This window comes from Aquila chrysaetos, chromosome 19, assembly GCF_900496995.4.
Source record: "Aquila chrysaetos chrysaetos chromosome 19, bAquChr1.4, whole genome shotgun sequence".
Taxonomy (NCBI): Eukaryota; Metazoa; Chordata; class Aves; order Accipitriformes; family Accipitridae; genus Aquila; species Aquila chrysaetos.
Window position 1 is genome coordinate 16624958 of NC_044022.1, and position 20861 is coordinate 16645818.

The 20861-nt window shown below is 35.7% G+C and overlaps 1 protein-coding gene across 1 annotated transcript in view; it reads right to left on the reverse strand.

Annotated features, from left to right (window-relative positions):
- DEUP1 (deuterosome assembly protein 1) overlaps positions 1-20861 on the reverse strand; it is a 50545-nt gene that overhangs the window by 16763 nt on the left and 12921 nt on the right. The window contains exons 4-11 of the mRNA XM_030042376.1: positions 19856-19951; positions 14532-14666; positions 11427-11540; positions 8783-8995; positions 3765-3910; positions 3046-3151; positions 1297-1494; positions 169-255 (exon numbers count right to left, since the gene is read on the reverse strand). Coding sequence (XP_029898236.1) covers positions 169-255; positions 1297-1494; positions 3046-3151; positions 3765-3910; positions 8783-8995; positions 11427-11540; positions 14532-14666; positions 19856-19951 — 1095 coding nt within the window. The remainder of the gene's footprint in view (positions 1-168; positions 256-1296; positions 1495-3045; positions 3152-3764; positions 3911-8782; positions 8996-11426; positions 11541-14531; positions 14667-19855; positions 19952-20861) is intronic.

Genomic DNA, 20861 nt, shown 5'->3' on the forward strand with positions numbered 1-20861 from the left:
CTTCAGGCTGTGTGTGAATATCACTTGGTTTTGATTATGTCACACACCTTATTTTTGTTTATTTATTTTACGCAAGCCAGAAATCTCTAAATCTGCCACGATCTCAATCTACATTTACAATAAATATAAGTAACTGTTCTGCATATTGCATAGATTAAAAAAAATTACCGTGCAACTTTTACACTCCTGGTTTTCCACCATCTCTTTTAGATGTATGTTTTCAGATTTGATAACTTTGTATCGGAAATCCAATAACTAGTAAAAAATTCAGGTCTTAGTTAAATACAAGAATATTACTGTTAACTTGAAATAACAATGAGTATAGATATATGTAAGTTTAATTTTACAAAATATACATAAAGAGTTATGAAACTAACTATAATAATTTTTTTTAAATACAGCAATACTAAAGCAGAAAGACGTCTTAAACCATCTATAAAAGATATACAAATGCAATGCCTCTGATTGTATTTACCTTTTTTGAAAGAAGTAATCACTTAGGAAAATAAAGGAGTTCACATGCAGTTGCAAGATACAAAGAGGGACAGATTTTGCAGGCCACTGAAACTGGATGAAATCGTAGCCATGAAGCCTAGGAATGACATCCACTCTTTTAGTGATACAATAGGTAATATGGCCTGATAAAGAGTGCCACACAGTAGGAGATATCTCTAATTTTCCCAAACACTAATTTTCCTATTGTCAAAAGTAAAGTATTACATTAATCACTATTTTCAATATGCAGTGACCCTCTCAGAAAGTCCAGAGATATGCAGAAACCTCTAAACATGAAGGTTCTTTTGGTTTACAAAACTACGTAATGAATATAACATATTTGTTTTTAAAACTGAAATTTGCCATTAAAACACTGGTATCTTACAGTTTTCAGCTTTAAAATTACCAGAATTTTCTAAGCAGATTTCTATCACTCCTCAAAAAGCTTTAAAAAAACCTGAAAAATTAGGAAACATTCTAGATAATCTAATAAATGGTTCTAATGATAAAGCACATATAATAACAACAAACTGGAAGTTTTCAAGATCTCTTGCATGTTAAAATGGTAAATACATTTGATGGTCAGAATGAATTGCAATTCAGATGTACAGTTGACATTTACTGGTGCTTTCCGGTTCCAGTATCATTTTGGCTGCTTTAGTAATACTTCACAGATATTACAGCACTGCTGATGAAAACTACAGCAAGAAATGTAACGCCTTTTTTCACAGAAAATGTATGTATGTCATTATCAATAGTGTGGAGTAAAATGATCTAGGCTGGTTTTGCCTGCTTGCATACCTGTTGTTTTGCTAACAATTTGTCTTTTATCTCTAACTCCATTTTTAACTGTCTTTCCAGAAGACTAGCTTTCTCCATGATAGTTGCTATAGTGATCTCCTTCTGATGAAGCTCTTCTGTCAGGTCAGAGATTTCTGTCTTCATTCTTTCCTGCTCAGAGCAATGGGACTGCTCCTCTCGATAAACATGGTTTCTTATCTGTAGCAAATATGTTTCAAAAAGAAAAAAATGTTGTGCAGTAAATATGATTGCATCACTTGCTACCTATCAGTGACTTTTTTGCTGTTGCTTCCAAGATACCAACTATTCTAACTGAATCAGAGATTTTTGAGATCCTATAATAAAATGTCTTAATGAATCAGTGCACATAACTTTATTTATTTTTACATCTTTTTTCAACCCTTCTCTTGTGCTTTCATTTGCTTATTTAGTATTAGAAATGAATGAAATACAAGGCATTTAAATTAACATTTAAAAAGAATGTAATAAAAATAATGTTAATTTTAAGAATTGGAATTTATGGCAAAGAATATCGAAGGAAATACCCATTCAATAAACCTAAGTATGATTTATTTATATTGCTCCCAAGTTAATTTAGGTTTAAAATAAGTTTAATGCAGCCTAAATTAACTTAGGAGCAATATAAATAAATCAGTCTAGAGGCTCTTTAATGAGAAACTATGTTAGTAATAAAGAGTATATATGGTAAATCACTTTATGAGAATTACTCCTGCCATTATATATAAAATTTAAGGTCAAGCTTTCTGCACTATATCTCCTGTGCAGAGTTCTCCAAAGGATCAACACAAAGATTGTTTTCATAATCTTTTTACTATAACCAACAATTTAGTACTGATAGTTTTATTATGTAAGAAACAAAACTACAAAAACCAGCACAACAGTTGAACTGATTTTAATAATTCCTCGCAGTACTGTACACAATCAGTAACAGATGGCATTTCATTTTTATTTATGCAAACTACACAGAAATACTAGAATTGTAAACAAATAGATGTAGATGCAGAAAACCTAAGAGCTAGATCATGACTATCATGCCAAAATTGCTGTGTCCAAGTCAGCTGCATCCTATTAGAGATATTCCTGCTTACATTGCTACTCAGCAAAACCACAACATGCCTGTAAGAGGAGTTCTGAGCATCCTCTACTCCCAAAGTGGTTTTGCCTGCCAAGCCATATGCCATTCCATGGTGCCATGCCACTACTGCTTGTACACAGCACTTCTGAAATGTGAAATGCAATGGGATGCATAGTTCAAACAAAAGAGCGCTGCCCTAGACTGTGCAGCAGGTGACTGATTAAGCTTAGCCTTGTGTGGGTACATGCCATAGTGACCTGTATCAGTTGATCTGTTAGCCTGTCTTACATCTGAGACTGCCTACAAACTACTACTTACCTCCTATAGCCTATTAATTACTCATAGCCTTGGAGGGTTTATTACTTGCATGGTACTATCTGAATCCCAGTGATGCTTAGGCATGGTCTCTTCCATTATTTCAATGAAGTAGCTAGCTCTGTTATTAGTGCACAGAATTACAGCTATGCAGCTACCTCCAGAAATGCAACCATATATGAAAACTTTTTCATATATGAAAACTTCCTACTCTCCTAAAGCCAGTTTATCCTCCTGCTCTCTTCTGCATATGAACATACCCAAGGTCAGTACTCTGCTTGCTTTTTAAAATCCCATATTGCAGTTAAGATCTGGAAATACTTAACAATATGAAATACCGTGTTTAGCTCTTCTTGCTGGTGTTCTTGACTTTGTGCCAATAGTAATAACTCAGCGTTTTTATTTTCTAGTTGCTCAGTAAGTTGTACACAAGATGATTGATGCCTTCAAATAAGAAATAAACAAAACATGAAACAAGCAGACCATTCAATAACCTTTACCTTACAGTATCCTCTCCTCAGCATAAAACAGTGAAAGACCTGCTCACTGATGAAAAAAAACCACAACCAACCAAAAGATTTGGCCTAAACCAGATTCAATCTTGGAAGATCAAGGACAATGCAAGTGTGTGCAGAAAGAATCCTGAAATGTCTTATAGATTAGTATTTCATATAATCTCAAACAGCTATGGTAGATTAGATACACTATAAAAAGATGAACATTTTACTTAAAGGAGGTTAGGGACAATCTTAATCGCACTACTTCCAAAGTGTTCTAATGCTGAGAAAAGAAAGGCAATGTAAACATATAAATAGAAATAAATGAAATGCATTGATTTGTAAAGATCTAGGAAGCATTAAAGCCTTTTAACAAAGCCTGCATCTATTGCCTGCAATCTCATCATATATGATTGCTAAAGAAAATGTTTATTCAAAAATTGTTTAGAATCTGACATTTGAATCCAGAGTATCTTTTTAAATAGACTTAATTTAAATCAGATGTAAGAAAAGTTATTAGTACAGAAGTATTTGTTAAATGTTGTCTTCAACATACATACTTTATTTGAATTTCCTGCATATCTTTATACTCTCTGATTTTCAATAATTCTGTATGCAACTGTTGGCATTCCAGTTGCATTCTTCTCCAGAGAGCATCCCGTGACTGCAGCTCATTTCTCATTTCTGAAAAGCCTGCCTCCATGTTCTAAAGAAACAAGCAAATACATAAATAGTTAATAAAATGAGACAGTAGTAGCACAAAATGCTGTATATTAACACATAATTTTCAATACCTGTGTAATTTGTATGAAAGGACATACATACTTTTGAGTTTCATTTCTGAAAAAGGCATTGCTTTCATGTCAGTTCCTTTCTCCAGAAATGTCATCTAAAAATTCAGATGCTGAATATTCTTCAGCTCTTGCAACATTCCAATGCATCTGTCTCTGAAACTATCATAGGAAACATCATTCAGAAGTTCTTTATTGCATTAAATGCATCTAAAATACATAGTCTGCTTGTTTGAGCAGGTTCTGCACCCTAGAACATGCTTCACATGCAGGAATTAGTGCCATAAGTAACTTGCATTTTCTATTTTCCTAATAGCATTTCCAAATTTATAAGCTTGAAAAGTACAAGGCTATAGAAAGGCAGGATTAGGTGCATGCCTTTATTAAACATTGCCTGGAAGCTTGGAGCAGATACACCTAGACTTAAGTACTTATCTAAGGTGTGCGCTCAATCATCTCCAAAACTAGTTCTATGTGCATGGAGCTAATTGCTTATTTAAATGAACATCACAAAATTTTAAACAATCACAAAGACATTCTTCTTAGGGACTCCACAAATCTTGTCTCTATTTTACCTTTAATTTCTGACTGATAATGTGATAGACAACCTGAAGATACATGTTATATTTGGCATCATAAAATCTGAATTAAAAAAAATAATCAGAATTCCCCCAAGATACACTGAAAACATACTAAAGATAAGAACTTGGAAATATAACCACAAATAACAAAAGTAGCAATAATAATCAGATTCTCGCAACAATAATATCCAGAGAATATTTATTTCCTCTCACCCAAGACCCGAAGTTATGTTCCAGATAAAAAAAAGGATTTTCCAAGGATGTCGATCCTTTGCCTTTAAAACTATTACACTAAAATCACTAGTATTTTTCATCATTTCTTCATTTTATTTTAATATAGTTTCCATGTTTAAAAGCAAAAATAAAGCCTTTAAACTTTCAAAAGACAACTGGAATCCAGAAATGACACCACAAGCAAGGAACTTCAAAGGTTTATTTCCCTAGAGCCTCATATGAGAATGACCTTCCTTCCAAGAAACCTGTGGTTTTCCTCTGGCTGAAAGGGCTGCTGAAGACAGATATGAAGCGCTTTTGCTTTTTTTATAGGGGCTGCATATATAGATTCATTCGTCTTATCCTTTGTTAAATTAAGGCTGAGAGCACTTTTTTAAACTCTGAAATGCAAGTCTGGGCATATTAAAGTGAAATAAAGCTTAATGAACTGTTAAAATTGTCTGCAAGACTTGCTTATGAACATCTTCATGACTTTAACATTCAAGAAATAGCCACAATTATTTTATAATATATGAATTTGGGGGAGGGTTACCCCTCTGATGTCGGTCTGGGGTGGATAAAGGGAATGAATGCTGCACAGTTGTGTGGTAGAAGTCATATCATCTGTGGCAGACTGCAGTCATCATACATATTTACATAAATTGTATTTTCTTCTGTGAATTATAATAATAGCAGAGACAACAACAGCCACAGCAGCAGCTGCAATAATAATTGAAACAGAACTTCAGGTCAAGAGTTTCAAACATCACTTAAAAAAAAATAATTTAGATATGTACCACTTATTATTTTAGGAAATATCTATTGCATCTAGTTAAAACACCAAAATGAAAATTAATATTGAACCAGAAAACTTTAGGTTTTGTTTAGAAAATATCTACTGAAATACAACTTTTTTAAGAGTCTGTTTCAAGTTGAAAAATTTACCAAATCCTCTCTTTTCTTCTGTGAAAAGTTTTGCTTCAACTAGCTTGCTGTGTTTGATACCAAAAGGAAGTCTCAAAAATTTCCTGATCGGCTCCTTTTCTAATTCTACTCAAAGCTGTTTGTGGCAGGATGACCCTGGCTGGACGCCAGGTGCCCACCAAAACCGCTCAATCACTCCCCTCCTCAGCTGGACAGGGGAGAGAGAAAATATAATGAAAGGCTCATGGGTCGAGATAAGGACAGGGAGAGATCACTCACCAATTACCATCATGGGCAAAACAGACTCGACTCTGGGAAATCATTACCGATCAAATCAGAGTAGGATAATGAGAAATAAAAACTAAATCTTAAAACAACTTCCCCCCACCCCTCCCTTCTTCCCAGGCTCAACTGCACTCCCATTTTTCTCTACCTCTTTCCCCCCGAGTGGCACAGGGGGATGGGGCACAGGGGTTGCGGTCAGTTCATCACACATAGTCTGTGCTGCTCCTTCCTCCTCACACTCTTCACCTGCTCCAGCGTGGGGTCCCACCCATGGGAGACAGTCCTTCATGAACTGCTCCTGTGTGGGACCCTCCCACAGGCTGCAGTCCTTCAGGCACGGACTGCTCCAGCGTGGGTCCCCCGTGGGGTCACAAGTCCTGCCAGCAAACCTGCTCCAGCGCGGGCTTCCCACAGGGTCCCAGCCTCCTTCGGGCATCCCCCTGCTCCGGCGTGGGGTCCTCCCTGGGCTGCAGGTGGAGATCTGCTCCCGCGTGGACCTCCCTGGGCTGCAGGGGGACAGCCTGCCTCCCCATGGTCTTCCCCACGGGCTGCAGGGGAATCTCTGCTCCGGCACCTGGAGCATCTCCTCCCCTCCTTCTGCACTGACCTGGGGCTCTGCAGGGCTGGTGCTCTCACATCTTCTCACTCCTCTCTCCTAGCTGCTGTTGCGCAGTTTTTTTCTTCCTTTCTTAACTCTGTTCTCCCAGAGGCACTACCACCGTTGCTGACGGGCTCAGCCTTGGCCAGCGGCAGGTCCATCTTGGAGCTGGCTGGCATTGGCTCTGTTGGACATGGGGGAAGCTTCCAGCAGCTTCTTACAGAAGCCACCCCTGTAGCCCCCCCACTGCTACTACAACCTTGCCATGCAAACCCAATACACTGTTCAACCTTTTAAATACAATTATATGCTGTATTTCTATGCAAATTAGTGTCCAGCAGCTGACTTAACGCAGACTATCCAAGAACCAAGCCTCCTGTATGATGTTTTCAGACTGCCTCTCATGTATGGCTGCAATTAAGTTTGTCAGACAATTCATAAGTTAGAGAAATAAACTGTAGTTTGGATCTTCTAAAGTTCATATTTTCTGTACAGCCAACAAACTGGTCTTCCATACATTTCACTTGATCACTGTTTCCTTGCTAATTAATAGTATGAGAGAAATATTTAGAAGCAGACATGAAATGGTCATAGGCATAGAAGATATATGAGGCACAATGCTAGGCTTGCTACCATTGCCATCAGCCTTCTCCCCACCAAGACTCCCATCTAATCCTCCCTCCTTTACCCACATCAGGTCCAACTATTCCCATCCTCCACCTAGCACTCCTTCATGCAAACCTGCTTACTTCTTCTGGCTTACAACAGGCCTTGCACTTCCTTCTTTCTCGTATAGACATTCCTAAAAAACTATATTCTCCAAGCGACACATTTTCACCAATACATTGTCTTTACATCAGTGTTTCCCTTCTGCAGCTATTTGCAAATGTGGCTTTTCTAACTAACACAGCAATATTTCACACCACCAGCACAGTTATTCTGCAACTTTCTGCCCTTTAGCTAATAATGTTATGTACATCTAGCTCCACTTCTACTTAAAATGCCTTCAGCACTTCCTACAGCTCCTGTATTCTATTCGCAGGATTCCAGAAATCCTCTTGCTTGAAGATTTGCTTAACGGCTACAGCACAATGACATCTACTCTCACTGTCGTACAGCATCTATCCACCTGTTGCAATTGCCATGATTTGTTCCACTCCATATTCTAGTCCCACTACTTTTGATGGCAGCCTTTTTAACAGGCTCCAAAACAGAGGTTTTTTTCTTGCATATCAGTAACTTGTAAACCGGCAAATGACTCTGAACTAATGTGCAAATGAAATGTATAAACATCACGTGCTAAACTGGGCTGTTCTGACAGCACCTGAAATTAACCTCCACCACATATATGTTAATTCCTGTAAAGGATGTTGCATATGAAGTTACAACTCTGCAAGGTTGTCTATAAACAGAAATAGATTATCTTTCTCCAGAAAGAGTCAAAGTTACTATAGGCCACTAAATATATTACTGAACCTTGAAGTGCTTAAATAAATAACCAAAAGCATAATTTATATATGTTACCAGAAAAAAACCAGCAATCCAAATCTCATTCCTGATCTGTTTCAAACAGCTAATAAAAAAGGCTGTAAAGATCTTGTATTATCTCAATCTTGTCAGAACTCATATACCACAACCAAAAGAAGAGGCCCAAATGGCTGTTGTCATAGATCAGTGCTATGTTGAAAAACAGTAAACTAGAGATAAGATAAAAACTGATGGTTCTTCACATGGCTGGCAACTAAAAATTCACTGACTGCAAAATCTTCTCTCAATAATAATAAAGTATGCCATACACTTTTCTATTTACTAGCTATATGGCACAGTGTACAACAAGGTATAAATCAGGTAAAGAGATTTCATAGAAGTCATTTATATACAAGGAATCAAGTGAACTAGGCTAAGTTCCTGCAGATGTTAAGGATATAGGAAAGTTATGAAACCATAGATATACAGACAAGAATAAAATATACCACTCCATAGCAAACATATTTTTGTTTTCTCCTTAAGTGTTACTCAAAAAATTGTACTGTTCACAGCTCATTCTGTGTTCCTGCAAAGAATATACCTAATGTACAGATATTTTATACAGCCGTCTCAGTACAACTTTTTAAAGTATACTCCCAAGTAATTAATGCTCCAACATTAATTCCATAGTCATCATGAAAAAGAAAAACTATTACTACCTGGGCCTGGTTTTGGTACATTTTTAGATCCTCCCGGAGTTTCAGATTTTCCTCTTCTAGTTTATTCTTGTTTATTGCTATTTCATTCACAGTTGCCTTTAGCTTTCCAATAATCAACTCATTCTTTTCACTTTTCGGCTGGCCATAGGTAATTACCTCTTCCTGGTTTTGTTTCTTATTGCTTATTTGGAATTGATAATTCTGGATCTGCTTCTATAAAACAAGAAAATCTTTTACATGAAATTCAGTAATTATATGTAAATTGCTAGGACCAAACCATTACTACTAAAATCATAAAGCTACTTCCATCTTCACCAGGATTTGCTTAGAAAAGATGGCAATTGGAACAGTTTGCATTACTTCTCTAAAGGATACTTCCTTTTTTTAGTCTCATGTTCCTTGCTCTCAGCAAAAAAATGTTTCAGAAACTTTCAAGGGCACAGAATTTTTTCAAGGATTTTTCTCCTCTGCTGTGTACTTCCCTAGCACTTAATGTTAATTAGCCTCAAATGTGAAAAAGGTGATTACAATGACCTACTCAAAGCAGTTACCTATAAAAAATAATTTGAGAGAAATGTTCTTCTTTGATTCATTGAACTCAGTAGGAGTTGTGTGTGTGTGTGCCTCAGGATGGATATTAACCTTTGACTAGAGGGCTAGCATTACATAGTTCATGTACAAACAGATCAGTTACCACAGGAACTGTACTTTGATATCTTTATCCTTAAACTTGGGGAAGAATCATTCGCACATTCTGCAGAGTCCCACACTCCATTCAGTTTCTTGTACCAATTAAAATCCTAAACCCAAAACTTTAGAAAATTGGTATTGCTAGTATTTGTGAATTCACAGGCATCGTGAAGCAGCATAATTACTATGGCAACTCTTTTTGCTATTTAAAAACCCATCCACATGGATCCCTCTACCGGGAGATTAACAAGCAGCAGTAACCTTTCAGAAGAGAATTAGCTGAAAAATGACAACAAAGTATAACCTGGAAACCATATATCATGTACAGAGATCAAGTTGAGCAAGAAAATGTACATTAAAAATAAATAGGGTCACAGATACCTTATTTCATTGACAAGGACTGCAAAAAGGCATGCTTTAGACAGCTTTTGATGTCATTGACTATGTTCCCATAATTTGTGTTGGCTGAATACCTAAGCAGAACTGACCACTGGCTCCATATCAAACAAAAAGCCAAAAGAAATTTGCAGGTAATTTTCATTTCTACAGATAACAAATTAAGGTCCCCTTGACATCTAAGTTACAGAGTCTGACATACAAAAATGTCAAAGCATCCTGTGAAAAGTACAGTGCAAGACTCCAGCTGGAAATCCTCACAAAAGAGGAACTTGAGACAAAGACACAGGACCAATTAATGCTTTTGAAACAGTGAAGGGGTAACAGTCCATCAGACTTCTATTTAACAAATTAGTCGGTATTATGTTACAGTTGCGAAGAAAATTGGCTTCAAAGAAAGTTCACTGATGGCAGTGAAAGCCTCAACAGAACAATGTGGATGATCACCTTGAGTACTCTATTTTGACTTGTCTAACTATACAATCAACATGCATCAGTCGGTAGTTTTGTCTAGTCAAGCCTTGCTTGTTTAACACATTTGTATGGAAGTTCAATAGTTGCAAAATAATGCTTTCAGCATCTAAAAACAAAACTTAACTGTCATCCTTGGAAATTCTGGATATGGGTAGTCTCATAGGAATTGTTAAGAAAGTGTTTCACTAGATTAAAATCCAATGAGCTTAGTAATAGTGGAAAAGGAGATTACCAGTCAGTAATGTAATTGGCTTCCTCTTACTTAATTTTTGAGCTGTCTTGTGGCCCAGTTAATTTGTAAGTTATTTTCTATTTTTTTTTTAGAGCAGGATAGGTCATCAAGACATCATTAAATCAATATTTTGTTCTGGATTGGAAGGAATGAAAAAAATAAAAATATGCTAGATCAATAGGCTATATTAAAAAAGTAATAAGCAAATTGGCAAGTAAAAAAGAATCACAAAGTCAACCAATGACTGAATGGTAACTTGAAACCTGAAAAATATGATAAAAAAGGGTAAGTGATCCAACAAACAACTCCAAGTGTGATTTTGGAGTAGCATATAGAAATTCATTTTTCTGCATAAATTATAGTAATGTATATTTATGATCTTCAAAAAAGTGAGGACTGTCTTAGATTTGAGGGAACTTTATATTTGAGTCAACATAGTAATGGCATGTACTACTTACTTGGTAAGATATTTTTCAGTAACTTGTCATCACAATTATTTGCACATTAGTAAAGAGCATAGAAGATAAAAGCATATCCACAGTATATTTAAAAAGTAAATAGGAACATGCACTGCTTTTTGCAGGTTTTTTTAATTGGAGATATTGTAATTTTCATCATGATACTTATTAATTTTCTCATTTTCATGAGAAAAATAAAATAAATGCATGTATCATTAGATCTTTCAGTATGGGTCTGCCTTACCTAAAGCAATGTATTCACTACCAATATATCCATGTGTTGTCAGATTCACTATAAGCTTAGTGGTGTTCAGTTTTTTAAAATTAGGTTAAAATAACTCTAGCTGAGCTAACAGCTCACTTTATTCCTAAAGCAGGAAGGTAGGAATATTACCTGAAATAGATTACATTTCTCAGACAATAATTTTTGTTGAGCATCTAAATAAACAAGATAATTTTGGCAGATTATCCCCTTCTTATCCCATTCTCTTGATTTTGCCTGAAATTCCTGAAAGACAGCAAAACAAGGCTAGTAAATACAAGGAAAATAACTTTTTTCTTTAATCTAAATAACTTTGTGATTTGTATAGTTCTAAGAAAAATCTATTTTGTTAATTAATACATAAACTTTCCATAATTTTGGAAAGAAGAAAAAAAGAACAACGATATAAACAGCCATCCAATCATCCTCACCAGAAAAACCCCAGTCTTAAGGGTTGTTAATCTGAAAAAAAATGGGTAGTAAACATAATCATTGAGTAAAAATGATAAAATATTGTAAATAACTTCCATTGCTGTAGATCTTAGAGTTATGACTATAATACACCCATTTTATTGGAGGGTAGTTCCTGTGACTTTAAAGCGATACCAGTGTCAAATAGAGTAATCAGCAGGGAATCAAATCCTTAAGAGTCAGACAAATGTTTTGAGTGCTTGCTTTTTTCTTTTTGAACAAATGGGACAGCAGCTACTGTGAATAAATTTTACTTGTTGCTCTCTTTACAATTGCTGCTTCTAGTTATGAGTTCACCTAGTTTAAACAAAAACTTGTTTAACAAATTCTATTATATCAGGCTTATCTAATACGATTTTTGTATTTGCACTTATATTCCTCTTCATAGTGTATTTGAATTTGCTCTTAAATCATACCAGATCTTATATGTTCACAACTAGACTTTAAAGGCAGTAACCTACAAAATAAGTAGGAGAACTCCAGTTACTAAAGCTGTTGCTCTTTTAGTTTGAAGAATTAGCAAAATAACAGTATACTGTTTTATACAGTGAAATATATAATACTCATAAGCTGTTATGAGAACTTCCTTTTTCACAATGGAAATGTTGGTTCCAAAAAGATAGATGATTTTTTATAATTATTCTAAACTGGTATATTCCCCAAATTTAAAAAAATAAGATTTTATTTGCTACTGAAACAAAATTGAATGCTTTCCAACATAGATTAATACAAATCTTCTCTTACAGCTTTCCTAATATCTGCTTTGGCATTTTAAACCAATAAACATCTTCCCATTTTACAAAATGTGATACAAATGGAGTTACAAATGGAGTTTCAGACTACTTAATGAGGACTGCAGGTTCAAGGCCTTACTAAAGCACTGCTGAGCTTAGTAGATTTTCAACACAGTAATTATTTCCTGAATACTAGAATTTGCTGAATATATTCCAAGCACTCATTTTTCATACTGCATAATTAATCAAATTATAGCATTGTGTTATATTATTTTCACATTTTAATCTTGAGTAAGGTCATTCTCAAATTAGCTGGATCAGACAGTTTCACAGTAGTGATATATTTAGTCAACGATAGATGTATGACCCATTTATTATTCTTGTAGTAGCAGATGTTGGCAGCTATGCTCACTCCAAAGCGTAGTAGGTTTTCTGACGGTAAGGACTCTTTCATGTGGAAAAGACAGCAACATTATGTAGAGCTAGGATGTGTCTAGGATGTGTCCTGTTATGTAGGTACAGTCACCTGAAGGTCGCAGAAGATAGTCCTATACCTTACAGAATAACACAGAAGATAAGCAAGTCCAAAATAAAGATCCTAAAACCCTGCTTAATTGGAGCTTAAGTTTGAAAGTACTTCAAATCTACCAGATCTTAATTTTTTGATTGTAAATTTCTCGAAGTGTCTAAATCATCTACATCATAAATCTACATCATAAGCCTGTAAGTCTTCACAATGCTTAGCAGCTAGGCAATTAGCTCACACTTTCAACTGGTATGCCTCTGCTTACTTTCCCTATAGGACCCAGTTTAGTAAACACTTGAAACACACACTATATGATGCTCTTTACGAAGGATGGCCAGAGAAAATGTCAATTTTTTTTGTGATCCTCCTATGCTTCTTCAGGCTAGTGGTTAGACTGTTCTTCCTATATGTGGAAGACTCAGTTTAATAATCTTCTTTCCAGACAGAATCTGAACCAGAATCTTCCCATGTTAATTTTCTACCTAACAAACAAATGTTATTTTTCAACAGGCTCTGGAATTCTTCCTTTTGAAGTTGTTTCACCTTGCACGGGATACCAGCAAATTTATTGGATAAATAAAAAAGAAGAAGCAAAAATTAGCACAGCTAGAAATTATATCACTCAATTATAAGAAATGAGACTGGATATCAGTTTCTGCACCCGTGAATGTAGCCAGAAGAGTATTTGGGGAGAAGCCACCAGTTGGAGGCACACTCCCTATATGCCAGTTCTCTGTGCTGGCTAACTCTCCTTTTGGCCCAATAAATATTTGATTATTCCACAGATCATAATGTAACTTCTAACTCGGAGAAGTCAAGGCTGCGAATTATGATCAGAAATCAGTATCTTCCTGTATCCAAGAATAAGTCAGCTAAAATCCATTCTGTGTCCAGAGGGATAGGGAATATGACTGAATCCTGTCCTCAGCATCTCATATTATCTAGTCCCCCACTCAGTATGTTGGATTCTGTGGAATGTGTTTTTAAGTGCCTAATCCTTCCTCATGCGTTACCAAGGGAAACTAGGCACTGAGGTCAAGGTTGTGGATTGCCTCAGGCACATGGGTGCTGACAGCTTATGTGTGTAGCAAGCAGTTTTCCAATCCTAAATCCTTTTTCTATCTAGCCTTACATGGTCAAAGTTGTCCTGAGGTCTATAAAACTTGAATTAATGGTAGGTATTCTGTGACAGTATCCTGCATATGTGAAAGGTCCCATGCCTCAAGAGATTATATTATCCAGTACACATATATTAATCAGTAAAAAAGTAAAATTTATTTATAGTTACACTTATGAAGAAAATTATCTATACTAACTCATAAAACTACTAAAAACACTAATAAAACTTGGATAAAAGAACAAAACCTGAATATTAAACTTCTTGACAGAGCAAGAAAATCACATAATTTTTGTAGAATTATCAGGAAATTTAAGTTTACAACTGTAAACCACAAATTAGTTCTAAAGGCATATTAAAATTAGAATATAGTAACAAAGTATTCTTACCTCCAATTTCTTGTATAAATCTCTCAGTTCAGATGGTATCTCTAGGCTTTCCTCACATTTTTCTCTATTTTCAACCTTTTTTTGTTTTATCTGATGTGACTGTAGCTTTTCATAACTATGTGTCAACTTTGAAAACTAAAAATGAAAGCAGAGTTGAACATGCAGAATCTATCAAAGATGACCACATGCCCAAAGTTTTCTTTAAACTAGAACTGCCAACTGCAGCTTCAGCATTCTGAATATTTAATCAATGTAATAAAGAATCAATTAATGAAGTTAATTTATTAGAGATGAACAAGACTAAGCTCTCATATAAATGTTAACTAAGTGTTCAAACGGGTTCATTTGACAGCCACTTAATTCTGCTGAAGTTCTTTACGGCACTGTTACCCATAGTGTCATTTCCTCTACAATGTTTGTGTGGAATGTTCTATACTTGTTTACTGCCATCTTGTGTTGACTTTTTAAAGGGTGCTTCACTAGCCAGAACGAAGGATTATCATTAACATATTTTAAATTTGCATGTTTCATTTTTGTCATGAAAATTGTTGAAATGTTATCTGTGTGATGATTGCATTCTTCTGGACTCATTAAGTACCAAAGAGTGTCTATGAGAATTAGACGCTAAATACTGTTCTGCCTATTGATCTTACCATGAAAGCATGGCTTAGAAGTCAGAGGCAAAGGAGCCAGAGGCAGAGAAGGGAAGGTACCAGTAGAAGTACCAGCCTCTTCAGAAGGTACCAGCCTCTTCAGAAAAATGGCCGGTCTGATCAACAGCAAAGGGGCTAGCGGCCGTTAACAGGTTTGATACAGCAAACTGACATTGTCTGGTAGACATATGTATATCTGCTTTCAAAAAAAAAAAAGGTAAACCAAGGATATTGACAAAGGAAACACTAAAAATACGGTCTTGAGGGAAGCCAAGTGAAAGAGCTTTGTGAAGAATGTTAAGTAGAAAAGAAGCTTACAACTATGAATACTGATCATGTCTCTTGTTTTGTTCTTTTAAATTCAGGTATATAAGACTTAAAAAATTCTGACTCTAACATAAAGTTCTTTGTCTAACCAAACAAAATCCATAAAATCTCATATTTTTGTTAACTTCTCAAGTGAACTGCTGTCTGGAAAAGAAATTATCTCCAAGGAAGTAATTGGAAATGGAATGGAATCCCATTGAACTGACCTGGAATAAGCAAATGAGGTCTGTGCAGATAACAAAGATGGCCAAAGAAGTCCAGAAAAGATACAGAACAGAAACTGGAGTTAAAAAATCATCTGGAAACTTCCTAGAGACATTTGAGATGATTTTGGGAACTCATAATATGGAACAGCAAAAAAGAATTGAAAAGATGACCAGAAGACAGATTGTCCTAGACTAGAAAATTTTGTGAAATGGGGAGGTCCAGGGATAGATTTGACCAATTTGGAATTTCTGAATAGAAATCCTGTAACATGGACTTACAGAGCTGAGATACCACCTTCAGAACAAAATCAAAAGACTTGAAGAGAAGCTGCCTATATTTGAAATTGACCTTGCCAGAGAACACAATTAAAATAAAACATTTAAAATAGGTCAGAGTATCCAGGCTCAAACAACATGGCACTCTTTGCCTTTGGAAGAAAGATGTCCTTTTTCAAATAACACAAGTTTTCTCTTGAATGTATTATGGCATATGTGAACTGCCTGGGAAGAGCAAACTCAGATAAAGACAGGTATTAGACTCTTCATGCTAAAAAGGCTAGGAAATACAGGATCCAACACTTCAGCAAATCAGTCTAAAATGGAACAGAATGGCCAAAATGAGAAAATTTAGTTTGAATATTAGATTTATATAATGAGAGTAGGATAGTTCAGACAGATTATAGTCTGGATGTTACCACGCCCAGAAACCAGACTAAAAGTCAAGAATCCTTCCATTTAATGCTAGATATTTGCTTTACAAATAAGGTCCAAGTTGTTCTATTTGCATGTTGTACAAGTTAAAAACAAAACAAAAAGATGAGGCATGTTAGTGAGCTCTGGGTTTAGATCTGGGTTTAGATTTCTGAAAGTTAGATATCCAAGCATGAGCTACTCTGCATTAGAAAAAGCTGCCTCCAAATGCTTAGTCATTTCAGCTATCTCAAATTCTGGTCATACACTGACATGAATTATATTCTAGGGGTGTCCATTTCCCTCCATTGATTCTAAAGGGAGCCCAAGGTAGCTCAGACATAGTCATCTAGCTTTTAAATGTCTAAGTGAGTCAATTAGTTGAAAGTGCTTAAAGCAAGAATGGATTCCTGTTCTTCTCCTGAGGGATTTCTGTCATTTTCAAAATGAGAATAACTACTAAACATTAATACAGAAAAAAATGAAGGAAAAAAGTAATGAAGATGAACCCCTAAAGTTTTTGCTATTTAATTATGACAAAAGGTTGTACATTTGAATGAGTGCAGCAGTGTGGCCTAAGAGTTTCAGGTTACATATCAGGAGTTAATTCCCTAACACAAGAAAAATACAGGTTTTACTGCATTCAACAGGCACACAGTCAATTCAGTGGGAATGTTGCTCATTAAACAGTTGCTTTTATCAGTAGCAAGGGTAAAAAGCACAGAGGACCACAGAAGCAGTATATCAGAGAGAAATTTGTTCTGAGTAGCCTAGCATTCTTTCTGAGAGCTAAAAAAAAGTGATCCTTTCTATTTCTACCAAGATTAGGAAGGAACAAAAATTGAGAGGGATTTTAAGAATACATGTGCAGAGAAAGATACAATGCTACTGGTAAATAGCAACAATCACACCATTTGTGCAAAACTAAATTGTAGCTCTTAAGATTATACAGTGTAGAAGGAGGTATAACTTTCAAGTGGGATAAGAACCAAAAGAAGGGAGAAAAAGGAGATAAGGCAAACATTAATATTGTCAGGGAAGCTCTATATTGTAGATACGAGTTTGTGCAGCTAAGAATTGGGACATTAAAGTCATTCTATTGTAGACACTGCAGCACTGTAATTTAAGAAAGAAACTCAATAAGGAGATGTGGTAAAAGCTAGAGGAGCAAAGTGGGATAGTCCTACTGTCTTGCATAGGTGCTTGGAATTGTTCTGACAGGCAAAGTTCCTGTTTATCACATAGACAATCTAGGCAGGCCTCCTAATTTAGGCACTCGACAGTTTACTTTTTCGGTCAATGTGTACCGGATAGGTATTATTACATGAAGAAATATGGTTTGGTGAAAGGAGAGCAATGGGAATCAGAAAACAAAATGCAAATGGCATCAGTGCTGAAACCTTTGGTAAAATAAATAGGATGACTGAGAGAGAAGGAAATGTTTGGAGGCATAGATTGGGAAAGTGATGTATACTATTAAGAGCTAGAAATCCAAACTTCTTGCATAAAGATAAAAGAAAAAGCAACCAGAAAACTCAAAGAAAGGTTAGGTGGTCTAAGTGGTAACTAAAAGGGAAAATCTTGTCAAGAAGTATAACCAGGTTTACAGAGAGAAGCTTGTAGGTTAGGAAGTATCAGATTCTTTAAAAAAACACAAAGAGAAAACTTGTATTTGCCCATGGAAAGGACTTGTAGGGCAATTAACAACTTCAAAATCAAAATCTTTGTGAAAAATGACCTGGAGTTTCAATGTCAGAAAGTTGAATTTCAGTGAAGTTCTTAGCAACAACATGTAACATAAACCCAGTCATTTTTAGCATGTGATAAAAAAAAAAATTAAGAGGAAAATATTGCACCAAATGTGAAAAAGGATGAGAAAAGAGAGCTCTGCTATATTTTGGGGGATAGTTCTGCATTGCTAAAGGTACCTTACCACTTATACGTAAAAAGTCACACCATTTTTCATTGTATCATGTTTATCTTCTCAATAATCATGCTAAGATATTGTTTCTTTTTCTGTAATTTCTGTAAGTTATAAAATAGCTTTTGTCTCTAGCTACTTTCCCAAATGATTAAAAGTGTTAATTACGTAACAATCAAAACATTCTCTGCTTACTCACAGAACTGTTTGCCAAATCAATTTCCATACATAAAAGAAAAAATAAAGACAACATAACCTTAAAAATAAGTTATACATGTATTTGTTTGATGGATTTGGGTGGCAAGTGTTATCACCTCTAAATGAAAATAATGATATCCAATTTATGCATTCCAAGATGATTCTATGAGAAGTGTGATGACTGGCAATTTTTAATTATAACAGTAAATCTCTGGTAGGAGAATCCAGTGAAGGAAACAGTAGAATAGTGCGAAAAACAAAGCAGAATTGTGGATGTTAACTTGTTAAAATCTGAGAAACAGAATAGACTGAAGTTCACTATGAATTTAGATTCATGACTGAAGTGGAAAATAATGAAAAAACAAAAATACAGGCACAGAGCAAACACAGCCAAATACAATCATAGAATCATAGAACCACAGAATCATAGAACCATAGAACAGTTTGGGTTGGAAGGGGCCTTTGAGGGTCATCTAGTTCCAACCCCCCTGCCATGGGCAGGGACACCTTCCACTAGACCGGGTTGCTCAAAGCCCCATCCAACCTGGCCTTGAACACTTCCAGGGATGGGGCAGCCACAGCCTCTCTGGGCAACCTGTTCCAGTGCCTCACCACCCTCATCGGAAAAAAAAGTTCTTCTTTATGTACAATCTAAATCTACTCTCTTTCAGTTTAACACCCTTGCCCCTTCTCCTGGTACTACAGGTCCTTGTCAAAAGTCCCTCTCCAGCTTTCTTATAAGCCCCCTTTAAGTACTGAAAGGCCACAATAAGGTCTCCCTGGAACCTCTTCTCACCCAGGCTGAACAACCCCAGCTCTCTCAGCCTTTCCTTATAGAGCTCTTCCACCCCTCTGATCATCTTTGTTACTCTCCAGGTTACTCTCATTTTGATACTATGTTCCCTTATGGAAAGCTATCAGACCACTTTAATACTCCCTGTAAATCAGGCAAACTAAACCCAGAAAAAAATACAGCAAAGACATGATGAGAATAGTTTAAGTCTTAAAATTCCTAATGTGCATCAGAGTCTTATTAGCATGAATCTAATTACTAATTCTAAAACCAAGGTTTTAGTTTATTAGTCCAAAGTCAGGAAATCAAGTATCTGTCTTCATAACAGATATCAAAACCGCATCAAAATCCATCCAAAGTGTTTGGACATGTCAGTACAGAAATGATAATTGAGCTTGGTAGGAAGCTGTAGTCATCATCATTTGTATGACATGATTCACCTTTCCCAAATCCATAAAGGTACATCTATACCATTAGGCATGTATAAGCTCTTTATACAGCAGTCATAAAATAATGAAACTTGAGATTTTTCTTACTTGAGATTGCAGTGCTTGAAACTGAGTTTCATAATTCTGAGCCATTTCATATTTAGTTTTCTGTAAGTCTTCCAGTTTCTGTCGTAGCAGTCCCACCTGCAGTTAGAAAGCATTCAAATTTACCTTTTCTGAAGTGTTCTAAAATAAGTCATTTTTGGAATAGTCATTTGAAACACTGAAAGAAGACCATTTCTTGAAAGCCAAATATGAAATATATATATTAATTCAGTAACTTAATAATAAAACTGGCTATCACAAACCCAGATGGTGTCAACATCAAGTTAGGGATTTTACAGTAAAAAAATCTCATTGTATGCTTATGTTATGATTTAATGATAATACTGTATGAGTCTGTCATGAAAGACCATTTACTGAAAGCTCTGCTGACCCAACTATACAAATGAACTGCTGTGCCCCATTGTGAAAATTTTGCTTGAATGGCTTATAAAAATCATATAAATGACTTTCAACTACTTATGTACAAATTATCAGGAGACACTGTAGAGACTTGTTTCAGCATGGCACCTATGTTTTTCTGGAGGGGCAGCTGGAAGCTAGGTAAAATATGCTAAAATATTTCAGATGACATCTCTGTACAGGCAAATGAATTGATGCTTTAAGGATTGGCTAGCTGAATTATTCTCTTGGCTCCTCTGACTGCAGTGACTAAGGGCAAGTTCCTAATTGCTCATTAGGGAGAGTTACTGCATTTTCAGCACTCCCTTTGGCAGCTTAGACACCTAGCTCACACAAGGATGCCCATGTGTAAACACCTAACTTCAGATGTCTTGAACTAGAACTGAATGCTGTGCTAGGATTTAGTGATGCTTCTGAATGAATATTCAGCAGACAAGACTGGGAAGTACGGACAACATCAGGTACACTGGGGCTTTCAGTTTGATAAGCAAGTCTAAGTGGTAATATAATTCAAACTTTACTATTAATAATAAAATTATCATACAAAGATATCATGTATTTACATTATCATGTAAAATGATAAAAATCA